We start from the raw sequence: 27,896 nt of genomic DNA on the forward strand, positions 1-27,896 counted from the left end.
GAGGCCGGTTTTTCAAACTTGAGGGTGACGTCAACAATGGGACAAACGTCACGAATTTGGAGCATTTTCAACCCGAGTCAAATTGGACTGAAAATGTTAAGCTTTGTTTCTTCGAAACTGCAAAACGGATATATTTAATGTTTTTATTGTATTTCTTCAATGTCCTCTTGTGCAAATAGCACTTACAAACTCAAAACAAGTGAAAATGACCATGTTATACCTTTAAGCCTGGGGATTGGGTCCTGATCCGCGACCACAGATGGAGGAGCTGGAACTCGCCTAGACGGCTCGAGCCAGTACCAGGTTCTACTCACCACGCAGATGGCTGTCAGAGTAGCTGAGAGGACTTCGAGGGTCCAAGCCATTTTCCTGGCGTTCCAGATCAAGAAGATGATCCACCTAGGGATCGTAACCACCAGGATGCTGAAGAAGATGCAACTGAACCAACGTTCTCAAGAGCTAAAGCAATGGGCCACCACACTGTCTTTTCCTCTGAGGAGGAGCTATTGAAAGGAGTGACCTTGCCGGTCACCTCTTTCCCATGGTCATTGCTATGGCAACGTGGACCAGCTCCACAGCCATGATCACATAAAATACACCACACACACCATGACACTGAAAAGTAACTCAATTCATTTTTCTTCTGAAACTGAAGTAATTGAACGTATGAAGAGACATGATGACCACACCACAGCAATATTTGTTTGTCCTGTTGAACACTGCACTCCACTTGACTGTTGGGTCTATACGATGGACGATACTACATTTTGTTTATATAAGATTCGAAAGCAACAATCAAGTTCCAGGTTCTACGGTTGTAACTGTGACTGAAGTTAATTTAGAGAAGGAATCTCCTTATTGGTCTGTGAGATATTATGCGGTCATTGAAAATTCATAATTATGGAGTTGACTTTTGTAGATCTGTTCCAGACTATTTGATTTGATTTTTGATTTGATTCACTTTATTTATCCCGAAGGAAATTAAAATGCCACGTAGCTCATAAAACAGCCATAAAAACAACACAAGACAACAATACACATATAGAAACATACAAGATAAGGACAAACCAAAAACATCAGACATGTACGTTGTTAAAAACAATGGATGTGTTGTACCCCAAGTGATCTCCAGTTAAAAGCCATAGTGTCATAATGGTGCGTTATTAATAAGTGCAGTCCCTGTGGCCACGCCCAGATTGTGTAGAGTTGAATAGTCTAATGGCTGTTGGGAGGAAGGACTTCCTCAAGCGTTCTGTTCTGCAGTGCATGGTGGTGAGTCTGTTACTGAAAGTGAGAGTGCTCCTGTGTGCCATCAGTGACTGGTGTAGTGGGTGCTGTGGGTTGTCCATGATTGATAGAACCTTCTTCAGGGTCCTCCTCTCAGCCACCTCCACCAGTGAGTCCAACTGCAGACCGAGGACCGAGCCGGCTTTTTTGATCACCTTAGTGAGCCGGCCCGCCTCCTTGTCCTTGATGGCTCCTCCCCAGCAAACAACGCCGTACAAGAGGGCGCCGGCCACCACGGAGCTGTAAAACATCTGCAGCATTTTGCTGCAGACATTAAAGGACCGCAGTCTCCTCAGGAAGAACAGGCGGCTCTGGCTCTTCTTGTAGAGAGCCTCTGTGTTGGTGGACCAGTCAAGTTTGTCATTCAGGTGTACCCCAAGATACCTGTATTGATGAATCTCGTTGTCTTTTATTATTGTCCTTATTTCAGTTCTGCGTTGTGTTTTGTTTCAATAAAAGACGGCCCCCAATCTCACACAATACCACACAGTCCAGTGTCTCCTTTTCAGGTGTATTCCAAATGAATCTCTCCAACACGGGTTTTGAGCCTCAGCAAAAGCGGTTTATTGCAGAAGGTTATACATACAAAAGACGATGGCATGGCCTAATGTACAGTTGACCTCTCTGTATGCTGTCTGTGCCCAAATCAAAGCATTGGTCTCGTTGCAACGTTCTTATGTGGTTTGAGTGTCCCCCCCTTCCTCGTCTCTTCTCCGATAAGACTGTCTCTGGTCTCTTCTGTTGCCTTGTTTTGTCCCATTAACCTACGCCGCCTCGGCGCCCAGGCCTTTATCTCTAACCACAACAATGGTGTTTGGACAGAGTGTACCAGCCATGGAATGTCTTTATCTCATACGTCTATGGAAGAGGGACACCGTTGCTTACCGAAAACTCAAGCCGACAGCCATACTCAGAGGTCAATCATCATAATTAGGAACAGTGGCGATTTTAGCATGGCATTTCTGGAGGGGCAGTTTTATATTATGTCACCATCACAAGAACTGAAGGTAGCCAATTAGTCTACGGTAGGTACATCAGAGCAGAGGCTACAACACACAAAGATAACGACACATTAACACACGCAGAGTAGGCTAATTAGGTGTACAAAAAAAGGCAACAGTCTAAGTGTTAAAGTGTACAGTCAGTTGTCTGTTTTATAGACAAGGTGCATAGTGTTCATTGTGATCAAGTGTACAACAAAGTAATAACAGTCCCCAGCTCAATACTTAAGGTAATAACAACAGTACTCAGCTCAGTATTCAATATTCTAACAATGCAGTCTGTGCAAGTGTGGGCAAGTCTGTGCAAGAGAACAAGCAACGCTTCAGTATACAAACAGGAAAAGGCTGTGGCCTTTCTCCTGCAGTACTGTCCGTCCTGATGATCTGCAGTGAATCTACAAGCGGACAGTCTTGTTCTGAGCTGCTGTGGAGTTTGGCGGGGGACATGTGACGTCTCGTCCCTCATCAGAACAGAACTCTCTGATCTTGTCAAAGAGATACGTCTGTCTGGCCATGTCCAGTCCGTGTGGGGCTTGCACAAGAAGACCTTCTCTGGGGGGCAGGACATCAGGCTTGCGCAGCAGCTGAAACTCGACTGCCGGTGCATCACGGTGTTCTCTGGCCACAACCATGCCAGGTCTCTCAGCATCAAAACTGCAATAGAATAGAAGGAAGAAAGTACATTAAACTATTGCCCACAGTACTGGCACTCCATATAGATAAAATAGTACCAGAATGTGTTGATTAAATAGACTAGCTAATGCATGATAGGATGAACGTATTCTCACCTGTTGTGCAAAATCAAAGCTGTAGTGCATAGTGATCTTCTTGCTGGCTGGTATGAAGGGAGAGCTGCAATTCCTTACAAGCTGGAGCTTGTTTTTGCTCATCCTGTAACCAAAACAAAGAAAAAGGTGTCAGACTACCATGCCTCTCATGCTCTCTCATTCCGTTTCTCTCTATAATATAGCTACCTAGCTCGATATTAGCTGCCTCGCTGGCTAGTTTAGGAACAAAGGGCTAGCTCACTAGCTAGCCATGTCCCTGTGCTAGGCAGCTGGCTAGATATTAGCTGCCTTGCTGGCTAGTTTAGGAACAAAGGGATAGCTCACTAGCTATAGCCATGTCCCTGTGCTAGGTAGCTGGCTAGTTTAGGAACGAAGGGACAGCTCAGCTAACTAGCATGTTAGCTAACGTTAGCTAGCTAGCCTTTGTTAGTTAGTGCTAGTGCCTTTGTTATGCTAGCTAGACTTAGTCACTTGTTTAGAAAGGAGCTACTGCTAAACGACTAACGTTAATGTAATGTAAACAGCACAGATAGTATAAAGATCAGCTTACCCCAAAGCAAAGCAGAATGCTTGGCGGTGGTGTGAATCTGGTACGTCGTTCGACGTTTCGCTTGGTAGCAACTTGGTAGCAACAAGTTGATACAGTCATCTCTGTATCACAGGTCATCAAGAATAAAACTCCGTATACGAACGAGTCCTGCTCTGCTGGAGTTTTAGCTGCTCTTAAAACTCTTTCCATGCCCTGGATGCCATCCCCGTATTCTCTTTAGCAAAAGCTGTAGCATCCATGGTTAAACTTGGCACTGAATGTAAACAAAGCCGGCGTGTTGTTTGGGAAGGGTGGGGGGCGGAGAACCCGGAAGCAATAGCCAATGAAACCAAATCATGTTAATCGATCTGCCCGCCCCCAAACCCGACTCGAAATCAGCTAAAAACTAGCTTAGTTTGCAGACTAATTAAACGTATTTCGTGAACCTAAAACTGTTGTCTGTTATAGTAAGTAGGTTCTTCACAACTTCAACTTTGGTAATACACAAAAAAACAAAAAAAACAAAAAAAAGTTTTTTTAGTTATTTTGCCCCCTAGCGCATTTCGGGGTTTGCCGAGTTGCGGACCAAATCACCAGCCGCTGTCACATATTTATACATGCTATTTTCACCACTGAATCACTATTTTGTATTAATTATAAATTAGATTTTTCCGAAACACAGTTGTAGGCTAAGATGCATCTTGCACAACAGCGCCACCTGGTAGGGCACTGCCCCACCTGCCCCTAATGTAAAATCGCCACTGATTAGGAAATAGCTAACAGGATCATATTAAAAGGCATTTCTCTGAAAATCACCAATATTCAACAATCCCTCCTAAGATTATACGTGAACACGCAGAATCATAATGATCAAGAGAAATGTTGACTTCCAAAACCTAACCCTGAACAGCCATTATGCAGAAAGAAAAAGAATAACTGAGCAGAAAAGCGTGCTTAAGATAAACAGATGAACAGTTACATAATATCCCAATCGTTGCTTCCCCTAGCAAGATTACAATTTCAAAGGAAAACAAAATAACTATCTATTAGGTTACTTCATGTATGAACCTAACATCCATACAGGTACACCCTACATAGAATAGCTTCACGTGTCCCTTAGAACCTTCTTACAGAAAACATGCTGGCACTGGATCTCATCTCCAGTCTACTGACGTGCAAACGGGACCTCCCTCCCGAACATGCCCTGCTAAGGATACAGCGAGATGTGTGAACAAGTGTCGCTAGCTGCTGTAAGAAAGATATGAGCAGGTTGCCCTGCAACCAACCAAACAGATCTGTGAAATGAGACACCTCGCCTATGTGTAGCAAATTAGTCATGGCTCTGATCTGTTCAATCTGATTCTGCAACGGGAGTTGATTATCCGCAATGGTGAAACAGCATGTCCGCCTTAATTTCTTACACTGCCTTCCGCATGCTAGACATCTCCTCATTAATCAAACCCTAAGCATCAGTTGTTCTGTTGGACAACATCCCCAAATGCCACTGCAAGTTTCTTAATGTCCGTCACTAATAATTCGACCCCCATGTTATGGGTGAAAAAGAAAAGCAAACTATCTTTCTAGACCCCATGTGAGTGAGTATGCCATCCACAACCCCTCACCCTAGTCTCTCTCCTAGTACGGCGGATTTCAGAATGTTGAATCGGTCTTTCTCCCACTATCCCTTTAACCTCCTACCGCTGAGTCCCGCAATCCTGATGGGTAACCACCCCTGGCAAGGTAACCCCAAACACACAGGAACCCGTCCAGTTCCTTGGTAGGACCGTCTCTTCCCAAACCCAGTAGACCCCCCTAGGGTGCGCAAGTTCCATCTACCACATTTCAGAGCAGTACAAAGCCTAGTATGCAGACACTGGCTGTGCCCCACATTCCCTGCTCCTCTCTCTCTCTGTAGACAAAAACAACCCTGGGTTTTCTGCGGAAGATACACTAGTGAACTGGTCTGAGCCCACTTTTGCGGTCCTAACCCCACGTTCTCTGTAGGTCCCTCCAGAGTGGAATCTAACACCATCATCTGAACAATCTCTCTTTCTAATTCAGCGTCTGCTACTTCCCTGGAACAGTTGATGTATCGTAGCATTAAAGAAGAGTTAAAGGGGTGTGCCATTTGAGGCACTCCGCTCGCTTGGGAGTCTGGGATCTGCATATACACAAACATGATGACACATTCTTGACTGACGTAGCTACCTCCTAAGCCCAATTTCGAAGCAAGGTTTTCCACGGCTGACTGTGTTGGTCTAACCATGGAAAACCACAGGATGATGACACAAACCCTTCCTGATAGCAACTTGAAACCTACTCTGTTAGTTCGAAATCGAAGTGTCTTCTCCCTGAGAGATGATCTTTAATTGCTGTGTGTATCTCTGCTGTGAAAGGAAAATTACTCCAGATCCGAGTGCCCCCGACCCAGACATAAATGACCTTTTTAACAAAATACATGTCCCAATACCCCTGTCTCCGTTTTAATGAGTATATCTCAAGTGCAACCTGGAGTTTTTATTCACAGAATGACAATGACCCACACCCTCCACGTCCTGTCCCTGACAAGCTGTGAATGGAAGATGTGGTTATTGTGTGGTGTGAAAGTTCAAATGTCCCATCTTGGTCTGTCGACGTCTCCACCCGGAGTAGTGTAGTCTTCCCTGTTGAGCTCCAGCACACGTTGATCACCCGTGTCCCAAGTCAACCCGGAAGTCCTTCTCTCCAACTCCACCTGTTAGCACAGAAAAACACAAGAAAACTGCGACAGTATCATTCATTCCACGACTCTGATTGTGATAGCATATCTCTCACTCACTCTCTCTCACTCAGACCAGATCTAGAGATTATGGTTTCACAAAATCCTTAGTTTCATTATCCTATTTCTAGAAGAGCCCCCCCCCCTACTCCAGACTGTGACCTTCCAGGAAGGTCCGTTTTAAGCCTGCCTGCGGTCTTAACACTCATTCTCCTGTCCCTTTAGCAGCGCTACAGTCATCCGAGCAGTGGGCACAGGTATCGTCGTAATTCTCTAAGTTGTCGTCTTCATCCTGAGTCGACCCCCACCGCTAGAAGGATGGTTCTTTAGCTCAAGGACTCTGCTCGAACAACAGCTGCCACGACTGTCCCTAGTTTTGGGGTGCTAAGCCTGGACGCTATTCTACCCCGATGTTTTTAAGTCTGGAGTGGTTGGCTCTGCAATTTATCCCATTCAATACTACAAGGGTGTACTCAGTCTAATCTGTGTCTGGTGGTGCTACCACCTTGCATTGACTAGCTTGGCTCCAGTTGGGTTTCCCTACTACCTTTACTGCTGTGTGGGTGATGAGCCAGGTCTGATAAGGTCCATCCCACTTTGCCTCTAAAGTCTCCCCCTGAAACTTCTTTATCATTACGTACTGGCCTGGGATTAGAGCCTGTCCCCCCCTTGGGGATCTCGCTCCATACTGCCAGCACCTGTTTGTGGGCCCTGGCCACAGCCATGCTTAATTACTCACAGTAACCACTCAACGCCTTACTAGTGAGATGAACATCTGCCTGCCACAGATGACCTCGAAAGGCTAAGGCCCATCTCCTGATTGTGTTGCTCGAATGGAGCAAAGCACGAGACTCAAAGCGTCAGGCCAAATCACGCCCTCCTGATGACTTTGTGAGTCTCCCCTTGATGACACGGTTCATTCTTTCAGTCTGAGTCCACTACTCTGAGGATGATAAGAACAGTGAAGTGAATCTGTGTTGGCAGATAAGGGAGCAACCGTTGTGGTGCAACCAATATCTGACCTTGTCGCCACACTCGTCTGAGTCCATTTCTGCCCCATTCTCCATCCATGTCCACCCCTCCCCCCCTCTCAGTCTCTACCTGCATCACCTTGTGGTCAGTGACAGTATCAATCTGATACGGGGGTGCAGGTTGGGCTGAGGACAAATGCGCTTGTATGGTATCTCTGTCACGAGCTGTCTGTTCTGCTGTCAACCAGAGTGTTAACCCGACTCAAACTCCATGAGAGTGTCCTTAATCACTGTCACCTTTTGGAAGGCTGATGGCCTCCATGAGCTCCCTAACCAACTCTCCATTCTTAATGGGCGTCCCTAAATGCTGACAGGAAACCTCTCTGTTTCCAAAGCTCTCCAAAGTCATGCCATGTGCATACCGACTGACTACATGGATGTTTGCAGTCTTGCCCTTTAAGTGGAAAGTGATGGGAGGCATTTTGCATAGGTGATTACGCAACGCCTGATGACAGGTGTTTGGGAAGTTGTGTAAACCCAATTGGCGTTCAAGTGAACTGATATTGATCTCCATCAATATTAAAAGCTGTCCCTGGTTGCACCTCTTCTGCAAGAGGGACGCTAAGCCTTGTGTCATGTTGATGACTGAAACCCATTGGTGTTCAGGTTTCAAGGCACTGAAAATGGTGGATCAGTCTCCACCAGGGGCTCTATCTTATCCCCATAATCATTGGCCAGTCTGTAGTTCACACAGAGGCGCCATTCACCTGAAGGTTTCAACACAGGCCACGCTGGGCTTTTGGAGGCCCTGTGAGTTTCTTCAGAAACCTTCTATCACTTCTGTTTTTTGCCCAGATTGGCAACTTTGCTAAGTCAGGTTTGTTTACCCAACTCCATTTAACTTTCCCTTGTGGGAACTGAGGGGATGAATCTATTTGTTAACACATCAAGGCCCAGTAGGGGTAATCCTACCGGTCCCACACACACACAGAGGTCGTGAGAGACACAGATCCCAATTCCAGCCGGAATGGCCTGGTTTTTCTCACCCAAAAATAGGCTCCCCCCCCATCACCAATGCATGCATGCCTTGCTCTCTCACCACCCCTCGCATCGAGGAGGAACTCTACATGTTTTGGCTTCCGTTCAAGTTGGTTGTTACACCCAGGCCTTCTGGCTTTTGTAACAGAGCGGCCTTGGCCACGGAGCGGCATCAGCTTCTGAATAATGGGGGAGCCGTGTGAGGGTGAAAGCTGTTCTCTGAGCTTCTGCTCCCACAAAGATGACAGCGTTCTCGTTTGTCATCCCTAGCTCTGAATGGGATCTGTGGAGCTCTGGCTTTCTCCTCTACTCTCTTGACCTTGGTGGTGATTGCTTTAGTTAGAGTGTCACCGACCAACGGGTGACTGGCCTGAGCCATGTTCACATCACCTACATCGCATGGATATTTTACACTAGCCGACCAGCATTCTAGATTGCCATCTGCACCGACAGTAACACCCCCCGGTCGTACGGGGCGCCAGTTCGAAACAGCTGGTGGGAGTGTTTTATCTACAGTACGATCCCTCCTCTCTCTCCTGAGCTTGTGAGGAGGGGGTGAAAAAACTTGGGCTCCTACTTTAACCTCTCGTCATTTCCAAATCAAAGCATTGGTCTCGTTGCAACGTTCTTATGTGGTTTGAGTGTCCCCCCCTTCCTCGTCTCTTCTCCGATAAGACTGTCTCTGGTCTCTTCTGTGGCCTTGTTTTGTCCCATTAACCTACGCCGCCTCGGCGCCCAGGCCTTTATCTCTAACCACAACAATGGTGTTTGGACAGAGTGTACCAGCCATGGAATGTCTTTATCTCATAAGTCTATGGAAGAGGGACACCGTTGCTTACCGAAAACTTAAGCCGACAGCCATACTCAGAGGTCAATCATCATAATTAGGAAATAGCTAACAGGATCATATTAAAAGGCATTTCTCTGAAAATCACCAATATTCAACAGGGTACCGTGTGTAACTGCTGTGCACCTAACTACATCAACTAAGTAAATTGCACATGAAAAAGAGACATCCTATTGAATCTATTAGTATAGTCAGAGAGTTAGAGATTTTGCATCTAAAATGTACTACTATAACTATTGGATTTGGAAAAAATATACCTCTTAGTACTGTACCTCTGCACCCATATTTTACCAAATTCCTTTAACCCAAGCAGATAATCACATTATGATGGCAAGGTTTAGCTACTCATATTTCCTCCACTCCTGGACAGTCCTTTGCTTGTAATTTTCATGTAAATAGTAGATAGACTGAGTAACTCCTATACAGATATAGAAGAGACTAACCTAAACAGGGTTGACACTAGAGGTTAATGAGAACCATAATCTCACCTTGTTCTATTCAAGGTTACACAGTTTTCTGAAATAGCCGGACCAAGATTAATTCACAATATTCAAGCCAAGTAGAAAATCATGCACTGAGTACTAGGAACTTGTACAGGTGTATCCACTACAGTTCCTTGAAAAATTATATTATCATTTCTGGATTAAAATGTAAAATTGTCGATTGCATCATTAAAGCCTAACAAAATTGCACTCAGGAATCTGAACTTCTCAAACTCCATGAGAGTGTCCTTAATCACTGTCACCTTTTGGAAGGCTGATGGCCTCCATGAGCTCCCTAACCAACTCTCCATTCTTAATGGGCATCCCTAAATGCTGACAGGAAACCTCTCTGTTTCCAAAGCTCTCCAAAGTCATGCCATGTGCATACCGACTGACTACATGGATGTTTGCAGTCTTGCCCTTTAAGTGGAAAGTGATGGGAGGCATTTTGCATAGGTGATTACGCAACGCCTGATGACAGGTGTTTGGGAAGTTGTGTAAACCCAATTGGCGTTCAAGTGAACTGATATTGATCTCCATCAATATTAAAAGCTGTCCCTGGTTGCACCTCTTCTGCAAGAGGGACGCTAAGCCTTGTGTCATGTTGATGACTGAAACCCATTGGTGTTCAGGTTTCAAGGCACTGAAAATGGTGGATCAGTCTCCACCAGGGGCTCTATCTTATCCCCATAATCATTGGCCAGTCTGTAGTTCACACAGAGGCGCCATTCACCTGAAGGTTTCAACACAGGCCACGCTGGGCTTTTGGAGGCCCTGTGAGTTTCTTCAGAAACCTTCTATCACTTCTGTTTTTTGCCCAGATTGGCAACTCTGCTAAGTCAGGTTTGTTAACCCAACTCCATTTAACTTTCCCTTGTGGGAACTGAGGGGATGAATCTATTTGTTAACACATCAAGGCCCAGTAGGGGTAATCCTACCGGTCCCACACACACAGAGGTCGTGAGAGACACAGATCCCAATTCCAGCCGGAATGGCCTGGCAAAAGCGAGGTAGACAATTCAAAGGGACCTCTTCAATATGTCACAGCATGTATTGATATTTTCAGATAAAACACACAGATTAGGACAAATTAATGATCTAAGCTTATTTATGAGATGTTATATCCAGGTTCAGAGAGCCACTCCAAGAGGAGTATTTTTGGTCTGTAAGGAAAATGGCTTATTCAACTTTAAATAGCAACAGTGTAATATGGATGTTATCTTGCTCATTTAATTCCCATGATTAGGAAGGTTGATCACGCTGAAATGCAGGTAATTCATCAACAATCAAACTATAGACACCGTAGAACTATCTAAAAATGTAAATGTGTTTGTATATTATCTCCTAACTCTGGCTTGTGTAAAACTCAGCTTGAAGCCTACAGTAACTCTCAACTGTCTTGCAAAGACACATGAACGCATCATACAAAGTAATTTCAGTCTTAGCTAAAGAAGTAAATGAAATGAAAAAGGTTGTGTTATAATAGATTTAGATTAGATATAATTCTAGCTAGTAAAGGAGACGTGCGATAGTAGGTTCAAAATGCTGTTTGTTTATTTCAGATCCAAATGCTACATTAACAGAGTTCCATGAAACAAAAAAGAAAGACATTCAGATTTGAAATACTGTTCATAGATAAAATGCTTGGGGAATTGTTGATAATGCCTTTTCAAATCCTGGATATTCTCAAATCTGTGTATCAATTTTATGGTTATTATTTTGATCATTATTATTTTTGGGATTTGTTAAATATATTGGAAAGTGTTTAACTGCTGTTACAGATATGCCCAATTGCTGCAGCCCTGTTGAGGAAAAGTTTAATTAGATGTTCATTCAATTCGAGACCTTAAAGGAAAATGCTCGTTTTTGACAACCTGGACCTTATTTACGACATATTATAAGAAGTTTGACTCACCCAGATCACTTTTGTGTTGTTCGGAGGCCTGTAGAAGAAATTTAAAATCCAGCGCGAGCCAGTATATCCATGTAATGGCGGCGCACGGGGCATAGGGAATGCAGTTTCTCAAAATCCATTTTCGGCCGCTAAACGGTTGTTTTCATCAATCACATTGCATGAATCGACAGTTGATATTCCTCTACGCGAGCCATTCTTTCGGTTTTCAAATACGTGGTCTGTAGCCTCTGTAATATGATCTTTACAAGCCTCTCCCCCACTTGCTCCAGCACGCATGCGCACAGGCCAGCGCGCAGCCTGCTATTCTCCGGCTCACATTCTCTGCGCTACGATCGTAGTTGGTGCCGAGAATATTGTCGTCGTCATTCGTCAGCAACAATCCGATCGTAGCGCAGAGAATGTGAGGGAGCATAGCCAGTGTAAAGATCATATTACAGAGGCTACAGACCACGTATTTGAAAACCGAAAGAATGGCTCGCGTAGAGGAATATCAACTGTCGATTCATGCAATGTGATTGATGAAAACAACCGTTTAGCGGCCGAAAATGGATTTTGAGAAACTGCATTCCCTATGCCCCGTGCGCCGCCATTACATGGATATACTGGCTCGCGCTGGATTTTAAATTTCTTCTACAGGCCTCCGAACAACACAAAAGTGATCTGGGTGAGTCAAACTTCTTATAATATGTCGTAAATAAGGTCCAGGTTGTCAAAAACGAGCATTTTCCTTTAATGAAGTCTGTGCCATTGAAATTGAGATTTTAGAATATTTTGATACATAATCTGATGTGTTTCTAATTAGAATTTAAGGGTTTTCCTCTAAAACAAAAATATTGTTTTTCCCACTCACTAATGAATATGTGAAATGTGTATAAGATTAGTAATCATGTCATCTTTTTACCTTGCTTCTGTAAAATTTTGAAGCAAGGAGTTTTCATGCATGGTTGCATGTGGAGAGAAGATAATCTTGAGGTTGTAAAATTTTCTGTCATCTTTATTATGCTCCACCTAGGGGTGAAGATAGATAACTTCCTTTCCATATAAGAAGCATTAAGTTTTAAAAAATGTATTTGAGATTATTTTATTATATTACTTAGTTTGATTATCCACATTGTTGAGACTTTCATTTTTATTATAGTTGTGGATGTTTAATCCACAAAACGGGGGAAATTGTTAATGAAATCAGTGTCACTAATGTTACCCACACCATTTGTTCCTTTCTGTTTTCCTACCTGACTCTTCTTCTAACTTTGTAGTTCGTTCCCCTAGAATCAGTCTGTTAAAACTACAATTTGTTTCTGTGTGACATCACTTCCCTGTCCTCTTCATCCTGAAACTGCATGTCACTTCCTTTCTCACGTTATAAGATATCACTCCCGAGTCCCAGTCCCTCACTCTGATCGAAGGAAACACTTTGTTTCACATGAATTGTTTTCAGAGTCCGCTTTGCAAAACGTAACATCAGAATAAACCTATTGTCTCTGTTTGAACCCATCTTGACCGACCACTCAGCGTGTTCTTGAAATCTAAACTAAACCAAGTAAGATTTTCATTCATAATGTGTGTGCGTGTGTGTGTACTGTATGTGTGCCACTCCTCCGAGTATGAGGTGGATCACCATGATTGGCGCCTGCAAGCTGGTGGAGGTGTGTCTGTCTGGACATGGATCAAGCTGGTGGGGTTGTGTCTTTCTGGACCTGGACCCAGTTCACTGGTTCACTGTGTTGGCTGCAATCAGGAGAGAGGCAAACCGAGAGTCTGGCCTCTGTATCAGCACCTCTGGACGGTCAAACTCCACCACCTGGGAGACGTATAGAAACACAGTCAAACTCCATCGCCTGGGAGACATATAGAGACAGAGTAATCAGAAGCATCAGGCCTGGTTCAGCTTGTCTCCGTCATCTGTATGCCAAGAGAGAAAGGTTCTGGAAAATACTGCTACAGCAGGTCCATAATCCACCTCTGGAGAGCTACTGTAGTGGATTTGTACTACTGAATTGTGTGTGTGTTTCGGGGGGAGGGGGGTGGGGAAGGGGGGTGTATGTGTGTGTGTGTGTATGTGTGAGTGCGTATGTGTGTGCCATCATGTGTTAGTATTTGCATGTTTACTGTACCTTGCCGTTGTCCATGACCAGGATGCGGTGGGCCTCCAGCACGGTGTTGATGCGGTGGGCGATAGTCAGCATGGTACAGTGCTGGAAGGCATCTCTCATGGTGTGCTGGATCAGAGCATCAGTCTCAGAGTCTATGGACGCTGTCGCTTCATCTAACAAGATAATCTGACAGAGAAGGGCATATAAAGACACAAAAATCGTATAGCCTCTTATAATAACATTGCTATTACAGTCATAGGTTCATTACGTAATGAATCCGGGTCTGGGCGTTGGGCTGTTTAAATGACCGGCGCGGAGGTAGTGAATTTCCAGAGGTGTAGCCGGTCATTTAAACAGCACAACGCCCGGCCCAGAGTTAATTATCCCACTTATACAACGGCATTTCAACAGAAAACATAATTCTGAAAACAAAAATACATCTATTGCTCATATTAGCATTGAAAAGTTTAATAATGAATCGTTAGTTATACCATTTCCATAGCAACCAGTAACTTTTATAGTCCCTCCACCCAAATCTACATGTAATGTTATGACGTTATCACTCACCTAGACCAAACGAACACTGTTAGTGAAATCAACATAACAACACAGAGCAAGCCGTCTCATTTGATTATTAGTAATTGTTGTTATATTTTTTCAGGCAAGAAAGTAACCATGTAGATTCCCAATATGTGGTCAGTTTCAAAATAACAGCTGTTGACTTTTTCTGAGTTCTCCGAGTGCGCTTGCATGAACACCATTAATTATTTGATCACGCCCGCAGTCCCTACTATTATTATTGTTTTGGCCGATTATTCTTTTCCCAAGATAGATCTAGCTAAGCAGACTGGTATCTCGCCATGAATGAGACCAAACGAACCCTGTCACATCACGTCGCGCAATTCAACTCGCAATAACAGCAACAGCACGACGTGGAAAAACGTTCTTGATTTGGGGACAGTACATAAACAATTTGTTGGCTATTAGATCTGACAACTGGACAGTTGATATGGTGCACAGCAAATATGCAGTAGCCTACACTTCGTTCATGGCTAGCTAGCAATATCAGGTATGGCATTACTATAGTTTGGTTTGCTATGGTTCTTGTGGTTGCGTGTAAATCTTGAACTGGGGTCGTAGGTTCGAGCCCCACGCTGGACGCAGCTAAGTCTTCACTGTACATGGTAGCCGTATCATGTGCATAGGACAAATACACAAGATTATTATTAATAATATTATTAGGTCAACAGAGAAGTTCTGAAAGACCCACCTTGGAGTTTCTGAGCAGGGCTCGGGCCATACACATGAGCTGCCTCTCTCCCACAGAGAAATTCTCTCCGTTCTCCACCACCTCTGACTGCAGCTTCTGTGGCAGCGCTGATATCTGAGAGAGGAGGACCATCACCATCTATTCACTGTCATGATCATGTGTATCATGTACTAACTATTCGATTCAATTGGCTTTATTGGCATGATGTAACACTTTACATATTGCCAAAGAAGCATTTGGACATTGAAAACAACAATTAGAAAGGGCAAAGAAACGCTACTAAAAGGCTACTACCGTAATTTCCGGACTATAAAGCGCACCTGAATATAAGCCGCACCAGCTACATTTAGGGAAAAAAACAAATGTGTACATATACAAGCCGCACTGGACTATAAGCCGCAGGTGTTTTAATATTTAATTACCATATGTAAGGGTTCGTGTACAGAGGGGATTATCGGGAAAGAGATGAGAGATGGGAAAGTTGCATATTTGCATAACTTATTCAAGTGTTACCATTTAGTGCAATAGTACGGAACATTTACTGTGCTGTGTAAACTGTACTGTATCACATAGCGTTTCAGACACACAAACTTTCACATGTTTAACAGCATTCGAAACGTGTACACTCACTGTGCAGAAATAATACCGTAAACGGTGCGCTCCCAGCGCACGTCCCGGCTTTCTTTTTTTTCTTCCTTTTTAAAAGTTTGTTTTCCCTAATGAGGGTTTGTGCATGAAAACTTCCTTTGCGCAAACTGTCGCTCTCGTAATGTCTGTCTTTCTCTCGTTCTGTCTCTCGTACTGCATTTGGTTCCACATTTGCTTTCGGTGTTCGCGCGAACCTGCCTGTCTCACACACTTTTCTGGCCTCCGACCTTTCCTGCTGGAGCCCGCCGCTTAAAGGTGGGGGACGTGGACCGGCCATATAGATAGGTTTAGAAGGTCCCCTAGTGGCCGTTAGCTGTAAAAATCCATAGATTAGCCGCACCGTTGTATAGGCCGCAGGGTTCAAAGCATGGGGGAAAAGTTGCGGCTTATAGTCCGGAAAATACGGTACAAGAAACAAATGAGACAAATGAACAGTTGTCGAAATAGCAGCAACAGCAAGAAACAGTAAGTAAATAATTAAAAAAGATAAAAAATACAGAAGAAAACACTGTCAGATGTAACGATAATGATGTGTGACTGGTGATTTTCACTCACTGTCCCTCGGTCTATGGCAGGCAGCAACATAGACTGCTGCTAACTTACTTGTACTAACTAATACATCACTCTATGACTATATTCCGCCAAACTAGACAGATATAATGACACACAAGGCTTCATTCACTGTGTGGATTCTGAACATACCGTGTTTTTCATGTAGGTCTTCTCCAGCACTGCCCAGATCTCCTCATCACTGTAGCTGTTGAACGGATCCAGGTTATACCTACAGCAGAATAGTTATTGAAAATAATATTAAATTCCCCTGGGAAGGTGGAGCAGGGATTTTGAATGAGAGACAATACATAATAAAAGATGTAAAAGTTGACGTAAGAGGTGAACAAAGACTATGGTATCTATGCGTTCATAGAGGCGAACTAGGCAATTACCTACAGTGGCACTGGCACTAGACTATCTGCGTAAGTGTATGGCATATTGGCGTTTGTGTATTGTTGTTGCTGGCTGGCCTACATTGCACATAATTGCTTTTCAACTTGAACTGAACGGCACCGTATATAAGAGAGGGGCACGTCATCTTGATGGACGTTTGAGACATGGCCGTTGGGAATAAGCCTACCGTTAATCCTCTAATAGTGGCCTGTATTCAATTATAGGCCGGGTCTCTTATAATGGCCGGGGGCACGGTCAACACGGGCAAATACAGGCTGGCTCCCTATACAGGCCGGGTCAAAAAGTGAGGGGAAAAAAAGCTCGGGGCTTTATGGTAGTTTTGGTTGCTATATCCATCCAGTATCCATCAGATACTGGAGAAAGCAGAAGGATGAACTGCATTTAGCTGAAAAGAAAAGAACACTGCTAGCTGGTGGTGGGCGGAAGAATGTTAGCTTGGAGCTAGAAGCTAAACTTTCAGACTGGATCTACTCAATGCGGGACAAACACAACCGAGTCTCGAGGAAAATTATAGCGTATAAGGTGGTTTTAACGCCCGCACTCGGGAGAGGCGTTCGTAACGCCCATACGCAGTGACAAGACTGATTTCTGGGCTTGTGCTTGCGACATTTTAAACTGCAACGGAAATGTAAACGACTCTCCTACAATTACATATAAAAGACAGTCTACCTTCATATTTTCTGCTTGTTATGTCCACAAATCATCACTATGAATTCTGTGAAGAGTCGCCCTGAAAATATTGCTTGGCGATGGCTCGTCATTGTATGAGAATTCCATATTACTGTACCAATGTTACTGTACATAGGAGTTGGTGGAATGGGAGGTAACGGAGCCCCCCTCCAGGATTCCAAATTGCAGCACTATGGTCAAAATGAGCAACCCAGTTTAAAACCGACACAACGCCGCTAGATTTGAAAAACGGAATTGTTTAGAGGACACTTTGAGCTACAAAGTAAGCTAAATTGTTATCTCCAAACGTTGTCTGGTTTTATACATTTACAGTTTTTGTGACTTTGTCGCCTCAGAGTGAGTGTTAACGTAGCCCCTTTAACTACAAAACAAAGCGAAGGAGATCTAAGCTTCAGTAGTTGGTGTTTGTGAATGTGAATGAATGTGCTGTGAATGTGATGATGTTATATTGTTAATAGCTTTCACCCAGTCCAACCCTCGTGTTTCTGCAACCCTCCTAAGTCAAGATATGGCTGTTTAGGCGTTCAAGCCGGAAAACTTTCGTTTTCACCTCTACCGCGAACAGCACTGCATCAGAGTGTATAATATAAGTGAATCGAATATGGAAACAAGTGTGTCTCTAGCCCACTCAGGGGCTGAGTTGTGGGGTCCGTGGCGTGGACAGTGGCATGGTGGCAAGACTCCGCACCCTCGCGTCATATTGGGTTGGGGGCTGTGGACCCCTCTCTGGGCTACCCACCTGCCCCCACCGGTGAAGACAAGTGTGTCTCTAGCCCACTCAGGGGCTGAGTTGTGGGATCTGTGGCATGGATAGTGGCGTGATGGTGAGACTCCGCCCCCTCGGGTCAGAGCTGGTCATGGACAGTGTACCTCTCTCCGGGCCACCCACCTGCCCCCACCATTGAAGATCCTCTGTCTCTAGCCCACTCAAGGGCTGAGTTGTGGGGTCCGTGGCGTGGTGGCGAGACTCCACCCCCTCACGTCATATTGGGTCGGGGGCAGTGGAGCCCTCTCCGGGCTACCCACCTGCCCCAACTGGTGAAGACAAGTGTGTCTCTAGCCCACTCAGGGGCTGAGTTGTGTGGTCCGTGGCGTGGACAGAGGCGTGGTGGCAAGACTCTGCCCCCTTGCGTCATATTGGGTCGGGGGCAGTGGAGCCCTCTCCGGGCTACCCCCCTGCCCCGACTGGTGAAGACCAGTGTGTCTCTAGCCCACTCAGGGGCTGAGTTGTTGGGTACGTGGCGTGGACAGTGGCGTGGTGGCAAGACTCTGCCCCCTTGCGTCACCGGTGAAGACCGTGTTTCTCTAGCCCTCTCAGGGGCTGATTTGTGGGGTCCATGGCATGGACAGTGGCGTGGTGGCAAGACTAGCTAGCTAGCTACCTTTCGTGAAGCAAGAGCCTGGAGATAAACTTCACTAAAAAACAAAATGAGCCTACCAACCTAGCTGACCAGCATGCACCTTTAAACTGTTAATAAAAGTATAATGATGGCTGATATATCAGAAAATATAGCTACCTTTGGCTGTTAACGTTCAGGACAGGGCTGTTAGAGTAGGCTGACAGCTTGACAAGTAGCCTAGTTGCATTTGACTGACGTCACCAGAAGTCTTTCAAGCTACGAGCGCCAAACTTGATAAAAATAGAATATTATACTCGATAATAATATTGACAACAACGCTAATCATGGTTCTTATATTTATTAGCTAACATTACTTACCATATAAACGTTATACGTATATATCATGCGACAGTTTCACTTAGGCTTCACGCGTATTTGAGACATGTATTGAGTACTTTTTAGTATATTGTGGGTTGTCTATTGAGATAACAGATATTGGAAATTACGAGGAACAATCTAAACTTATGGAACATGTTATCAGAACACACAAACACCCACTACAGCCTCCGTAGTAAATCTATGAAAATAGGGTATTTTTAGCATTAGGTCTTCCAGTACCTTACCACTCGATAGGGGCGGTGTCTGATATTAGACCACATTTTGACGAGAGATTATTTCCGCTCGGCTGGGTCTATATTCGGGCTGTATTTCAAACCGAAGGGCTCATCCCATGGATGTATCACTAAGCCCTACACCCTACGGAGTCCCTAAGCCCTACACCCTACGGAGTGTCTTCCCTTCGTAGTGAACACTGTTAGGGCATAGTAGAGTGTCAAAATAACGCTCATTTGGAATTCCCTTCAAAGTCATTTTCAGGGCTGTTCAGGGATGTCGCATGTGTCAACAGCCTGTAACAAGCTATGGCTAACCATAACCATTGTTACTGAATACTGTAAATCCTATCTTAACAGAAGCTAAGCTTTCGGAGTGGGAAAGTGATGTGTCCAGATCCCAAACTATTATAAGCCCAAAACGGCGGGGTCATCAGAGAATTTCACGAAGTAAATTAATGTGCTTCACCTGTTTAAGCAGCTGAAGTTGACACAGCTGTAGGCGATTGGCTATTGCTAGTTTTGCGTCCGATTCCCGATGTCCCATTCATATCTCAGCCAAACACAATGTTACGATAATTGCTATCTGTTTTGCTGCGAGTTTGAGTTTGTGTCCGTTCCTGCGCAAGAAACAGATTTGATGGAAGCTGCTGTCGTGAGATAACTGACTATTCACAGCCTGCTAGCATACAGCACTAAGGTTGACAAAACCACACTTGCACATCATTAGAATTCCAGCCATTTATATGGGATTTAACATTCAACTAAACATGGAACCTGAATACTACCTGATATTTAACCTGCTCCCATCATCGGGTTGTTACATGATTTTGGGCGCATCTGCTTGCGTCCATGAATATCCTACGCAATGACGTTCCAGTGTCCGAAAACTGTTAAATCATTCCCTACAGAGTAGGCTATGTAGTTCACTATGGGTAACACTACAGTACAATACATTTAGCTACATTTCAATCGATCGGGTCTACAAACCATCTCTGCTACGCTTCCTTAAAAGTGACAGCAAAAAAGAGGAAGTGTTTTGCTACAGTAACTCTGGTTCTTGTCGAGGGTCAAAATCTCCTAAGTCCCAATAGCAGCTTCAATAATGTGTTGCCTTCGTCTTGCTTATTGTCTATGTCAGCTACACAATATACAATACGATGTAGGACAATACACAATATAATACAAATAATGTAGCCAACTAACTAGTCACAGTTACTGCCAGTCGAATTGAGTTTTCTGCTCAACGACGCCTCCTGGCGGCTATTGTGCTACATGGAACAAGGAGGCGGTCTGGAGTGGTCCGAACAGAACGCTAAAACTGCGCCGCCTCTGTCGCTGCTGCTCTCCGCTCAACATGCGGCGCGAACGCATACTTCTCATGACTGTATGAATGCTATCCTATCACCACCACAGATATACTCAAAACATATATTTTTGACGCATCGTAACGTTACGTCTGATCAGCTGTTTTGTGCAAAATACTTAGAGCAGGGGTCTCAAACTCGCGGCCCGCCACACCACTCCATCCAGCCCGCGACATGATGTCAGAAATATAATGTAATCCGGTGTAGTATATTTTGACCAGTATAATCACAAGTTATATTATAGTGAATTTCAAATGCACAGACACATACTAAAGGGATGGAAAACTACAGACAGGCCTAGGTTATCTTTAAGACGGGACACTGGGGATTTTCCAGTGTGTTGCTGTGGCAGACTGGCACCACCTATATTTTACTAAGTGCTTCTTATCTAAACTATATGACATTAAGTGCCTTTTCGAAAAATCCATATTCACTATTGCCACCTATATGACTTTTATTTAATTTAGTGGCTTTTAGTAAAACCTATATATTCACTAGGCGTCAAGTTTCTGACTATAGGATTAGGTGTCTCACAGCAGAGCACTGGTTTTCATAGTCAACCCACAAACACACATACCGTCACACAAACAGGGCACACAGGATCTGTTTAACTGAGTCATTAAACTGTCTTTAGACAAGGTAACGAAGAACAGGACAATTTTGGGTAACACCTCTTTTTGTATAACCAAGAGAGATCTCTCTGTGTCAGGTTAGTTCATCCTAGACCATTGGCAAGTGAACTCATCACAACTGCAGTGTGATTTTTATTGCCAGAGATTCAATAAAAGTATTGAAACTGGCATTGACGGATCTGAGTCTTCTTCCTTACAACCAGAAAATAAATAGACTACACTGGCCCGCAAAATAATTTATTGTAAACGGCGCCAGCAGGCAGGCATACAATGCGAAATTCAAGTCGCACAAACGTGGGGCGAAATTCTGTTATTGTGCGCAGCGCGCGAGGTGAATGCTGCATAGGTGCAATCAATCCGCACTTGACTATGAACAATGAACGGAATGCAGCTAGTCCACCGACAGGCTGTTTTCATGGTTAACTAACGTTAGGAACACAGACAGTTATAAGAAATGTGGACATTGCAGTATTTTTTTGTGGAGTTCAATAGAAATTCTACCTGCCTGAAAAAAAGTCGCCGTTCTAAAGGAATATAATGTCAAGAGCCATTACTAAACATGGAGAACAGTGTCATAGGGAGATGAGAGGAAAAAACAAGCCACACAGCTGACAGGGCTAAAATCTCAGTCTTTCAAGATACAGTAAGTGTTTAGCAAGAAAAAGAGTAGTAGCCTACAAATGTAGGCTATTCAAGTGTCTGGTAAGAAATGGAAACAAACTTGAACTTTAATAAATGCAAGTACAGGTCCAGGGCAGGCTTACAGTAGTGATGCATCTTCAAGATGATCTTGCAGCTAAAACAGAATAAAGTAGCCTACAAATGTAGGCTATTCAAGATCAAATAAAAGTAAGGAAAAAAGATTTGCAGCACTAACTGTTAAAATATATTATAATTAATGAAAACTGGTTTGAATTTGTATGATGAAAATGTTAGTTATGCAATAGTCTTGCAACATTTAGAGATTGAGTTGTGAGTCTAGAAAGTGCAATATTTCAGAAAAATTCATTTTTCATTTCCATAACTTATAGTTAGTAGTAGAAGTTGATATTGAAGTGGCCCTCCTATGAGTTGAAGATACCAGCAGTGGCCCCAAGCCAATTTGAGTTTGAGACCCCTGATTTAGAGGCCACTAGCCTAATAAAAGTCACTAGCTATAGATAAAAACATCCAATATTTGATATGACAATTAGCTTGCTAGCTAGCTCATCAGTAATCAATCAATCAATCAACCTTTATTTATCCAGGCAAGTAGTTAGAAGAACTTCTTATTTACAACAACAGTCTGGCAGGAGGCAAGATAAAAGACTGACAGGAGGCAAGATACCTCCTGCATGTGGGGGAAAAATGGTTCCATTCTTAAACCCAGTCATGCCAGGCTCTTGGCTAGTCTAATGTGACACCTAGATGGCAATAATAGCGAAAATAATGAAGATATGTTTTGAGTTTATCTATGGTGGTGATAGGATAGCATTCATATACAGAGAGAGGATGAGTAGTTGTTTTGTTGTATATTGTATAATATATTGGTTTAGTGGGTGATTATTGGTTATAAATTATGCTAGCTAACATAGCTATCTTACTCCAGCCAGTCAGCTAGCGTCAAAATCACTAGGACAACATAATGAATGAACGCCTCACGCTACATTTCATCATCCAATCAGGTAGCGCTTGGTTCATGAATATTAATGAGCTACAGTACAAAAAAAGTTTGAGTGATGCCCTTTGGTCTGACGCCGTATCGTGCAAGGCTTTTGTTGAGTGATGCCGTTTGGTCTGAGGCCGTATCGTGCAAGGCTTTTTTGAGTGATGCTGCTTTGTCTGAGGCTGTATCGTGCAAGGCTTTTTCGAGTGATGCCGTTTGGTCTGAGGCCGTATCGTCTGAGGAACAATGGCGTTTAGTGTGAGTCACGAGAACTGATACATTTTTGTTTTTTTGTTTGAGGAGTGATGCCGTTTAGGGTGAGACATACGGTGGCCGACGCGTGCAAATCACAACGGCAAATCCGGAGCACAACGACAAGTTCAAAAAACACAACCACAAAGTTCAAACACAACACCAAAGTTGAAAAACACAACAGCAAGTCAGAAAACACAACCGCAAGTCGGAAACACAACTGCAAGACAGAATACACAACAGCAAGAGAGAAAACACAATCGCAAATTGGAAACCACGATTGCAACTCCCCAAAACACAACGACAATAGCCAGAAATCACATTAGAAATGTGTCAACCGGAAAGGGATTTACTACTTGTTGAATCTGATTGGGCAGCTATAGTGTCAATAGCAGTGGGAAATGTGCGGGTATCTCGGGGAATCTACGCTGACGGTAAATCCCAACAGAAGAAGAAGAATTGGGAATTGGCCGCGTCTTGCGTTCGGTGGTCGTTCGACCGAGATCCCAAAATTGGTGAGAAAATAAATTTTTCTATATATAATATTGCGAATGGTTGAAATGGTAACATGGTCAGTAACATTTTACGTTACTGAATACCCTATGAACGACGTGAAATGTAGCTGAACTCCTGTAGCTAGATAACTAGCTAGCTAATTAGCTAACGTTAGCTCATGGCAGAGTTAACGTTACTATTAAACTGAATATAAGCCACGAATATAATCCCAAATAAAGTGATTGATCTGTTTGTTTCTGATAAGGTTGAGTAATTATAACCTGCTAGGGTTAGGCAGAGGGGCAATAGAGACAGTGGTCCTAGAGGGTTAGGGCTAGTAGAGACAGTGGTCCTAGAGGGTTAGGGCTAGAGACAGTAGTCCTAGAGGGTTAGGGCTAGTAGAGACAGTGGTCCTAGAAGGTTAGGGATAGTAGAGACAGTGGTCCTAGAGGGTTAGGGCTAGTAGAGACAGTGGTCCTAGAAGGTTAGGGATAGTAGAGACAGTGGTCCTAGAGGGTTAGGGCTAGTAGAGACAGTGGTCCTGGAAGGTTAGGGCTAGTAGAGACAGTGGTCCTAGAAGGTTAGGGCTAGTAGAGACAGTGGTCCTAGAGGGTTAGGGCTAGTAGAGACAGTGGTCCTAGAGGGTTAGGGCTAGAGACAGTAGTCCTAGAGGGTTAGGGCTAGTAGAGACAGTGGTCCTAGAGGGTTAGGGCTAGTAGAGACAGTGGTCCTAGAGGGTTAGGGCTAGTAGAGACAGTGGTCCTAGAGGGTTAGGGCTAGCGACAGTAGTCCTAGAGGGTTAGGGCTAGTAGAGACAGTGGTCCTAGAGGGTTAGGGCTAGAGACAGTAGTCCTAGAGGGTTAGGGCTAGTAGAGACAGTGGTCCTAGAGGGTTAGGGCTAGAGACAGTAGTCCTAGAGGGTTAGGGCTAGTAGAGACAGTAGTCCTAGAGGGTTAGGGCTAGAGACAGTAGTCCTAGAGGGTTAGGGCTAGTAGAGACAGTGGTCCTAGAAGGTTAGGGATAGTAGAGACAGTGGTCCTAGAGGGTTAGGGCTAGTAGAGACAGTGGTCCTGGAAGGTTAGGGCTAGTAGAGACAGTGGTTCTAGAAGGTTAGGGCTAGAGACAGTGGTCCTAGAGGGTTAGGGTGAGGGAGACAGTGGTCCTAGAGGGTTAGGGCTAGAGACAGTGGTCCTAGAGGGTTAGGGCTAGAGACAGTGGTCCTAGAAGGTTAGGGATAGTAGAGACAGTGGTCCTAGAGGGTTAGGGTGAGGGAGACAGTGGTCCTAGAAGGTTAGGGATAGAGACAGTGGTCCTAGAAGGTTAGGGATAGAGACAGTGGTCCTAGAGGGTTAGGGCTAGAGACAGTGGTCCTAGAGGGTTAGGGCTAGAGACAGTGGTCCTACAGGGTTAGGGCTAGTAGAGACAGTGGTCCTAGAAGGTTAGGGATAGAGACAGTGGTCCTAGAGGGTTAGGGCTAGGGCTCAGTGATGCTGAGTTTTTTATTGCTCTGCATTTTACACAAGCAGGGGTCAGGGAAGATGAGTACTACTTGGCAGGGAAGATGATTGCTGTGTCTGTAGTGCATGGAGGACCTGGTCCACAGTTCCTGTCAAGGGATCTTGTCAGCCACATCGTAGGGCAGTCCACTTTGAATGCAACCGTGAAAGACATTACTGATGAAGAATTAGGGAAAGTTCTTCATGAGGTAGGAAGGTCATTAGAAGAAAGGATATTGTTCAGAAGATAAATTCAAATAAGGCAGCTATTTAATGTGTAATAGATATCAGTTAATTAAAGGTGCAGGGTTAGGCACAGGTGGGGACAGGTAGGTAGGGGGAGGGGTTAGGGTAAAAAAAAGAAGAAAAAACTTGAAGTGTTCACAAAAATTCTTTAAATGTTTGTCAAGTAGTGAAGGCACAGTATGTTGTTTTGACTTAAAGCTTTCCACATTTTTAGATTCAGATTCTTTGGAGTCTCTGCAAAACCTCCTTGTGCAGAACAGCACCATGTTGGAAACTGCTGGGTTTCTCCGTCATGTGAAGTCAGTTGAAGAGAAGCATTCAGTAGTGCGAGAGTACCTGAGGTGGTACATCATCCACAGAAACCATGGTGCCATTGATAGGTAATGTTTTGTTAATAAAAACATATTTCTCCCATTACTACAGACGGAACCATGTGTACATGTAGCTCTTTTCACAGTGCAGTTTCAATTATGTTAACATTTACTCAGTTTGCCGACACATTTTTGTTTTTCAGATTCAAAGCTGGACTTGCCAGCCTGCATTTCTTGACGGCACTACAGCAGCATCCCAGTGTGCTGACCTCCGTCCTTTGCCACACAGACAAGAAGCTTTCTGGTGAAGAACTGGAAAATCTGTTCATACCAGATCATAGTCCGAAGGGAAGCAACAGGAGGCTCCAGGAGGACAAAACCCTGAGCTTCTGGGGTGACTATCTTCAGGACTGTGAAGGTTAGTTAACCCCCCCCCCCCATCTCTAATCTTTTCTACATATGTACAGGGCCCTCCACGGTTATTGGCACCCCTGGTAAAGATAAGCAAAAAACCCTGCGAGGGTGCCAATAATTGTGGAGGGTACTGTAGCATTATGGAAAGCCACAGTATTGTTATGGATGCCCTTTGTGAGATCAGTACACCCCAAACAATGCAATACATTTTTATCTTATTGCTCCTTGTAGGACATGAGACTGCTGTGACCCTAGAGGAGGTGTTGATGTTCGCTACAGGACTGTCGTCGTTACCACCTGCCGGAATTGCACCATGCCCATGTATTCAGTTCCTAGACTCTCCATATCCGATGGCGAACACTTGCGCCAATACAATGAAGCTGCCACGTTTGGATACATACACTGATTTTAAGAACAATATGGACTTTGGAATTCAGAATTCCCCTGGCTTTGGGTGCCATTAACCATGGACAGCTTTCTTTCTTTCCTTTAGACTAGGGCTGTCTACTTTTCATTTTTTGATTCATAACCTATCCAGGTTATGAATGAGTTATGACTGTTTCATGCCACAGCTATAGATGTTATGAATGCGTTATGAACAAACAGTTAATGTAAAGCGTTAGCCTTTTTATTTTATTTTTTAACAAGGACAGCAGAAGTACATGTAGGAAAAGAAAACTATGGCCATTACTATAATCTTGTTGCAGTCCAGCACTATATTTACACTATTACTCCATTGGGGCCATCACAGTTGGGAATGTTTTTTCTTACTCTCTTTAAGGTTTAAACATCAGGAAGTAAAAAAACAAGTGATCTCATTCTCGTTTTGTCTTGTGTTTTATTTATCCTTTGAATTGTTTATGCTTTTATGTTTACGGGCACTATGTTTATAGGCACTCCTGAGGCCTTTGTTTTTTGTTAGTCACTGTTTGGCCCCTGCAGCACAGCCACCGTTCAAGGAGGAACACAGGTCGGAACTTGGGGACTGTGGGTTCCTGAGACTTCTGGTCCTGAGTTTGCTGGGCGGCAGAGGACTTCCCTTTGCCTTTACCCTGAGGGGACACGCACAACACCCAGTACATTTACACCTATGTGACGCCCACAGAGAAATGGGATTCAAAACAAAGACAGACATGTCATTATTATTATTTCTTACTGTATAAGGAAACTCACCCAAAATTAAATGCGTCCGGGGGCAGGTAGACGCTGTCTCCCACCCTGAACTGCACTCCCTTCAGGCAGGCCAGGGCGTAGAGGGCCTTAGAGTCATGGTCCTCATTCTCCAAGGGCTCAAACACACAAGGCCTCTTCCGCTCCTCCTTCTCCTGAGTTCTACTGCAGCTGGCACAGAACCTGAACACACCATACAAAACTTACTTCTCTTTAATCATCTTAATGTACTTTCAGAAGACAGAAGGCTGATTAACACACAAAAAGACAGCCACTTGAACTTATAGTTGTCTGAGGGCGTGAAGGTGGGAGGGGTTTCAAAGTGGGCAAATTCTCCCTTGTACCACAGCTGGTAGAAGAAGCTCTTCCCATCATCCTCAATCACCTTGATGTCATGATCCATCCTGTCCTGAATCAATGTCTTGACTGACAACCAGGAAGATTCTTATCCATCATCAGGTTGAGTGTAACCGTTTTGTATTCTTACCTCCATGAACCTGTTGTTAGACGGGGCCTTGTACATCACATTACCCTTGCCCTCTGCTGCATGTCCTCGCACTCGTCCCCCAGGAGGAGCTCCAGAGGGTCCGACGACACTCCCAGACTCTCCCAGGACTGTCGGTGACGCACAGGA

General features: G+C 44.2%; 1 protein-coding gene across 1 annotated transcript in view; it reads right to left on the reverse strand.

The window, feature by feature from the left end:
• Positions 1-222: 222 nt before the first annotated feature.
• Positions 223-27,896, reverse strand: part of LOC311311621 (ATP-binding cassette sub-family C member 12-like) — a gene marked incomplete at both ends in the record, with an annotated part of 114,579 nt that continues 86,905 nt past the window's right edge. The window contains 6 exons of the mRNA XM_084441371.1: positions 223-242; positions 1,286-1,671; positions 13,329-13,417; positions 13,731-13,895; positions 14,980-15,093; positions 16,330-16,408. Of these exons, the coding sequence (XP_084297497.1) occupies positions 223-242; positions 1,286-1,671; positions 13,329-13,417; positions 13,731-13,895; positions 14,980-15,093; positions 16,330-16,408 (853 nt within the window). The remainder of the gene's footprint in view (positions 243-1,285; positions 1,672-13,328; positions 13,418-13,730; positions 13,896-14,979; positions 15,094-16,329; positions 16,409-27,896) is intronic.

This window comes from Borostomias antarcticus, assembly GCF_949987555.1.
Source record: "Borostomias antarcticus genome assembly, chromosome: 7".
NCBI classification, from domain to species: Eukaryota; Metazoa; Chordata; class Actinopteri; order Stomiiformes; family Stomiidae; genus Borostomias; species Borostomias antarcticus.